Consider the following 6,970-nt stretch of genomic DNA (forward strand, 5'->3'; position numbering starts at 1 on the left):
AAGCATGTCAACATATTCTGTTACACCAAATACACAAAATAATGATCTTTAAAATAGCATCATATGACCCCTTTAAGTAAAAATGTATGATGTGTTAAATAATTAAAATCATTAAAATAGTCAAATCATTTGCAGTTATGAATGAACCACTTTTACAGTGGTTAAAGCTATACTTAAACAACCCCAGCAATACTACATGCCCCAAGGAGATTCTGTGAGAACAGGTGTCAGGTAACTTTAAAATAACATGCTGCAACTGGTAAACACCTACATGAGTCCATCATTCATTGTTTTTTCATTTGTTATGATTTTCCACTTCATTTACCTGCAATATAATTCTTATTGTGCAACTGAGGATAGAAATGTACCCCATTTACACCCGTGTTTCCATTCAAAGTAAATAAGTTCTAGATGATCATCAAGCTTCAGAATGATCCATTTGATTTTAAGCCATCAGAAAGTTCCAGTGCCTCGCGTCCATCACAGGCATTTTGAAATGACATGCTTTCTAAACTCACCCTTATAGTCTGAAAAAGCTGAAAGGCTCCACCAAGCCAGATGTAGATGGATGAATCTGTTTGGGTGGAGGTGCCATCAAATGCATTGGCCACTGCTAGGAAGTGGTAGGGCCCTACGGTGAAAAACTCCCAGTCATAAGCTCCTGATGTCGAGATGGTTTGGTTCACCTCAAACGTCTTGGTGCCTGGGTTCCACTTATAAACAACGCTGTCAATGTTGTGATTGCCATTCTCTAAAAGGGATGACGGGAACATAATGTAAGGGTTATAATATTATAATAAATGTAACTACTGGCACCTATTTTGAGAGCAGTAACAAAATGAAATGCTGATAAAAATCTATTGAACTGCACCAGAGGCTCCAAATTTATCAGTCCATACACTACCAATCTAAAGTGTTAATTTTTTATGTACTTGAAATAAGTCTCTTATGCTAACCAAGAGTGCATTTATTTGATCACAAATAGAGTAAAAATTAGTTTTTGAGGGAAAAAAGTGTAACTGTACAGATTTAATAGCAAGATATAAATGAGTTTTTGAGAAAAAAAAGTTAGAATTGTGAGATACAGACTCGTGCGGTTTCACTTTTACATCTAACAATTTATATTTTTTTTATATCTCGCAATTTTTTATATCTCAACTTTTTTCCCTCAGAAATCTGAGTTTGCATCTCACAACTGTCTTTTATTCCACCATGAAATAAAAAAGGTAATTGTGATTTTTTTAACCTCACAATTCTGAGAATTGTGTGTTTATATTTCATTCTGAGTCTAAATGTCACAATTCTAAATTTATTCAGAATTACAAGAAAAAAGGCAAAGTATAGTGAAATATAAATTCAGAATTGAGAGATAAATAGTTGCAATTACTTTTATTTATTTATTTTTTCCATGGCAGAAATGGGCTTCCATAGAATTGCGAGATGTAAACTCAGAATTCAGAGGAAAAAAGTCAGTATTGTGATATATAAACACAGAATTGCGAGATGTAAACTCAGAATTCAGAGGAAAAAAGTCAGTATTGTGATATATAAACACAGAATTGCGAGATGTAAACTCAGAATTGCGAGACAGAAAGTCAGAATTCAGAAGTCAGAGTTTATATCTCAGACTTGTGACTCAAAATTGCGAGACAAATTTCAGAATTGTGAGATAAAAAGTCGCAATTACTTATTTTATTTTTTTATTCTGTGACTGAACAGGCTTCCATGCAATATTCTTTCATTGTATGGCAAACGTATCTTCAAATGTCAAATATTTTGTGATGCACTTTCCAAAGAAAGTCATATGGGCTTGGAAAGAACAGCAGATGCTGCTGAGTATGAATTTATATTTTTCGTGGGGTGAACTGAGAACCATTAAACAGTATTGTATAAGCCTAGCTAGGCACCGAGGAAACACTTGGTTCAGCCCCAGTACACCATTGTTGGACCAACCTGTTCTGTGATTAGCCACAGCTAAAAAAGCTTCATTATTAATATGAAAGGCCTCCCAGTCACGAGCGCTGTGCGTCTCCAGGGTCTGATAACGCACAAACTTCAGCCTCTTATTACTCCACCGATAGATCACAGACAGCTCTCGCTCTCCGTCCGCTGGGCCCACGGAGTTCGACACCGCCAAGAACATCTGGCACACATACAACACACACAGTGATAAATGAGCCTGATACAGACAAACAGAGATAGAGTTACACTTATCAGTCAGCCCGTCATTTGGCTATCATGAATCCAGCTCGCTAAATTTAGAACAGTGTGAAGATCAGGTGGTAGATATATAACCTAGTATGAGTCATAATTTCACTCAGCCGAAGAGTTTAGTGATGCTTTAACTGATATAAATACAAACTCTGTGATATAATGATGATGATTATAGTCGTAAGGGGCTGCAGGTTTCAACAAAGAACTTTTATTACTTCCTAGTCTTTATAATTCAAGATCTGTGTGATATAATTAAGACTAAACAATTCCACTGCAGACAGACAGATGTGTAAAAATGATTCATTCAGGGAAGGGAAAGCATCAGACTTCAAATTAATTTCTGTGATTGACTACACTAGTGATTTAAAGTTATTGCATACGTTTGTACTGAGTGTAAGAAACACCACATCAAAACACACCTGTCTCCTGCAGTGCAGTGTAAAGTCTGTTCTCTGTGGCTCTATGCATGATTGAGTGGAAAACATGCAGATCACACTCATGGTACTGAACTATGTCTATTGTATCTGTTAATCCAGTCGCAGTTCTTACTGCCTCACTTCAGGCTTTTTCTGCCAGTAATTCTTTCCTAATGAAATGCCAATCATTGCTCACTACAGCTGCACTGTACAACCTTTGCCTGTTTAACAGCATCTTTAGCATGTTTCAATGTCACTGATGTGACCTTTTTTTTAAGACTGTGACTTCAATAAACATTTTACACTTTCAATTTCTTAATTAAAATTAATGATGATATTTTTTAAATTATTGTTTTTTTTTTAATATTTGTGAACTTATTTTCTGAATTATGATTATTTTTCTGTTCTATCAAGTTTTGTTCTTTTTTTTTTAACAAGACACAATTATTATTAAAACAGAAAAAAATTTTAAGCAATATACAGACCTTTTACAGTTTCAATTTAATTAAAATTAATGTTTAAACAAAAATGTCTAGGTGATATAACTGAAAAATGTAAATGCTGAAATATTTGGAAAATAAAGAAATGACTAAATAATACTAATATTTGAAAAACCTTAGTCGCCAAATCAAAATCAGTACAGCGATTTTGATTTGGCGGACTAATATCATCTAATCTAATCTAATCTAATCTTTTTTTTTTTTTTTTTTTTTTTTTTATCTGATTAATTTGAAATAATAATTATGTGTAAAGTCAATATTCATGGTGTTTGGAGATTTTTTATTTGACAGCTGCACCACTTAAAAGTTTTAGACTTTGACAACATTATCGTCTTTTCTCACCTTCCGCCCTACAGTGAATTGCTTCCATGCCTGGGCTTTAAAGGTGCTGATGTTCTGGTAGAGCTGGAAGTGGCCGTGGTTCCAGCGGTAGATGGCAGAGCCCGGTTTGTTAGCCCGATGAGCCATAGCAGCAAACAGCCCAACAGAGGGGATCTGGAAGAGCTCAATGTCCAGAGTCTCTGAGGTAGTGTAGAGGTCCTGGTAATCGTCTACATAGTCTAGTCTGTCTTTCTCTGTAGATTGAATAGCATTAAAAAGAGTTGCTGAGACTTCAGCTGCCATAATTCAAACAAAAAGGTGTCCAAAAGGCATTACCAGGATTCTTCAAGGTAATCATAAAATACCATGGTATTACCCTCTGATATCATCACCATTGCGACAGTACTTTTTGGTAAAGGAACTGATCCAATATGCGTATGGTTATGAATGATTATAAGATATGACATTTATATGAATATTGCATGTTATTAAAGGTAAATGTAACATGATTTTCTAAATTAAAATGGCAGACTCTAGCAGTTGTGTGATTGTTTAGACTGTCACAGAAACTCTTTTGTAGAGCTCTATGTATAAAGTATTAATACAGTATGTATAAAGATATATATCCAAATATCCAACTTTATTCACATACATACAGTAAACTCACGTAAAGCCAAAGTATATCGAACTAGCCTACCCGTGATATATTATATAGCTTATCTCAACTGCTTTTTTCTTTATGTTGTCGCAAAATATATACTATATTATGCCCAGCTCTAATCTGCTAAATGTGACTATAAGGCATGAAGTTATTTATATATTACAAACATTAACAAAATGATTTTCGCTAAAGCTACTTTGAAACAATGTGTTTTGTGAAAAGCACTATATCAAGAAATTTGATTTGACTTGACAGGTCATAATCATAAAAGTTCAAATTAAGCATTTTGTTTTAAACCTAAAAAAATCTATTGTAATTTTTTGAAACAAAATTATCTTTATTTTCCTACCTTGCAACATAGAGTGCCAGTATGCACCATCACATAGGAAAAGGCCTCTTTTAAGAGTGTCAAACCAGAGTTGTCCCAGTTCTGCCTCAGTGCATGCTGGTTTAGACCCCAGAGTCACACGGACCTCCGTCTCTGAACATTGAAGTGAGAATGCAAACATACTGAGCAAATATGCATACGTTAAAGTAATATTTCTTTTTGAATTGCATTAAACTATATTGTATTTTATGAAATCTGTAATTAATGGATTAGTAAAATATATATATATATTTGGTATGTTAATGAAATTGGATGACTATTTGTAATGGATATACCTCAACAAAAGACTATGTATATGAAACAAGTGTTTCAGCGTTTCATCACAGGCGAAACAATATGTCTAGTTAGCTCAGGCTGTGAGGGTGTTAAAGTATTAACCAAGGTATGTAATCTAGATCAAAGTTGCCATTAGCTAATTTAAATTGTCAATCCAAATGATATAAACACAGCATTGTTTGTCATGCCAGAGATGTGTGCCAGCGTAAACCCGCACCCACTCAATCACTGACAGCTCTCACTGCAAGCGGCAGAACCTCTGTTTTCCTTTTCAGAGCGAAACAAGTGTCAGATGTTTAGTTTGGGACCATAACTCAATCCGACCATGGGTGATGTGTCATTGGTGTGGTCTTTCACACCCCAGATCTGTTCTTTTCTTCAAAAGGTTGTCCATGGCTCCAGTCATGATAGAAAAAAAAAAACTTGTAATGGTTCATTGTAACTCAATGTTAGGATTGGCAATGTTGATATGTTTAACCAACTTATTTTCTCAGTTTTAATTTTTATTATGGCCTTTATCATATATGTATATATAGAATAACATTTTTTTGTAATATAATAATATAATATAAATAATATAATTTTATATCATAAAATTTTATATCGCCGGAAATTATGCTTGATTGCTCTTCGGCTGGAGTTCAACACACCCATTAACGTAAACTACGCCAGAGCGCGTACACACCATTTGAATTCAAATATTTTAGTTTTACCATATGGAGGGAGCAAGACGTCATTCATATGGGATTTCACTGGCAAGTTTGACAGGAATGTAGGGACAGAAAGCTCAACCAGTGATGGTTTGGAAGAGGGACAAACACGTGGCGTCGCGTCTGATCCGGGCAAAAGGACAAGCTGGCGCAGTAAACCCTTAAGAAAGAAGACAGATCATCATCTTACCAACAGGTATGTTTGCGTGTATGCTAATATATTTTAAATAAAGCAAAATAATTAGCAATATCAGAATACAAATCTTACAGAGAACAGGCCTTTCCACTTCCTTCGACTTCCAATGTGGAACCTGGATCCATCGGTGCTGAGATCAGAGGGAAATGGCTGTTTATGGACCCTGAAACCCATCAGGGAAAGTACATTACTCACAGAACTCAACTTTAAACTGCAACATTTTATTTCGTTGCAGAATCTATTCTATTTTTGTGGTTTGGAAAGATCCTGCCCCTAGAAATAACAGATGTCGTGCTTCACTGTTCTTAAAACATGTAATAAAATGAAATTTGCATTTAATTTGTAGTTAATTGCTTAAGAATTCATTGCAAGAGTATGTGCACTTTTGGCCAAGAAATTGTAACCAAAAAACAAAATTTAGCTCCGAGGTCATCTATATGCCTATATCTTGTAGTAAATAGGGTCTTTCTACTGCCGTTACAGACTCACAGTTCCAGAGGGACACCGCAGTCCAGAGTGAGGGTGGCATGGTGACCACTGACGGCTAACACCATGCTGTGCCAGCGGTTGTCTGCCAGGTGGATTCTTTTAAAGCTGAGACATTCCCTCCCCATTGAGCCCTGATAGATGAGATGGACTTTCTCTTTAGAGAAACGCAGGCCAAGCAGGAGTTGATTGGCATCCTCCTTCACCACAGCGAACAAGTACTCATTCCTCTGAAAGACAGCAAGCACATGGGGCATCTAATGCACAGCTCCGCAAAGGGTCAGATACTAGTGTCCAGGTCAACTTAATTATTATAGAAAGTCTCAAAAATTTTAAATTTTTACAGCTCAAGCAGGGTTGCTTTCTGGTGTATTGTATTCATGTGATGATTTCACTAGGACTCAAATTTTCCCTAAGCTTTTGAGATACGGCATACAGAGAAAAAAAAAAAAAAAATATATATATATATATATATATTACACACTGTAACGTTACGGTCTTATACCTTAAGCAAATCAACAGTTTACTATACAGTAGCTCAACAAATATGATTTTAACACAAGGAACCATGTTTTTGGTTTGTATTACTCACATTTGTAAACACCCTCGTCGCTGTTCTCCGTCACGTTCGATGATGACGTATCCTCTCGCGTGGCCTCCTGGGATAGAAAAGTGTCCATCAATAAGCACTTCAGAATCTGGGCTGAAGCAGTAGGACATCTCTCACCTACTCTTTTATGAATACTGAGGTTTCGGACATACTACTTTCTTCACATACTCTTTTCTCCTACTATATAGTAGG

The 6,970-nt window shown here is 35.6% G+C and overlaps 1 protein-coding gene across 2 annotated transcripts in view; it reads right to left on the minus strand.

The window, feature by feature from the left end:
- Window positions 1-6,970, minus strand: part of LOC107713092 (thrombospondin-type laminin G domain and EAR repeat-containing protein-like) — a 36,140-nt gene that overhangs the window by 18,738 nt on the left and 10,432 nt on the right. For both annotated transcript variants that reach the window (XM_016518520.1, XM_016518519.1), the window contains 7 exons: window positions 6,172-6,398; window positions 5,755-5,845; window positions 5,490-5,646; window positions 4,462-4,593; window positions 3,473-3,705; window positions 1,954-2,143; window positions 519-751 (listed from right to left, as the gene is read on the minus strand). In XM_016518520.1, coding sequence (XP_016374006.1) covers window positions 519-751; window positions 1,954-2,143; window positions 3,473-3,705; window positions 4,462-4,593; window positions 5,490-5,646; window positions 5,755-5,845; window positions 6,172-6,398 — 1,263 coding nt within the window. The remainder of the gene's footprint in view (window positions 1-518; window positions 752-1,953; window positions 2,144-3,472; window positions 3,706-4,461; window positions 4,594-5,489; window positions 5,647-5,754; window positions 5,846-6,171; window positions 6,399-6,970) is intronic.

The sequence above is a fragment of the Sinocyclocheilus rhinocerous genome, unplaced genomic scaffold (genome assembly GCF_001515625.1).
Source record: "Sinocyclocheilus rhinocerous isolate Xijiao unplaced genomic scaffold, SAMN03320098_v1.1 scaffold1982, whole genome shotgun sequence".
Taxonomy (NCBI): domain Eukaryota; kingdom Metazoa; phylum Chordata; class Actinopteri; order Cypriniformes; family Cyprinidae; genus Sinocyclocheilus; species Sinocyclocheilus rhinocerous.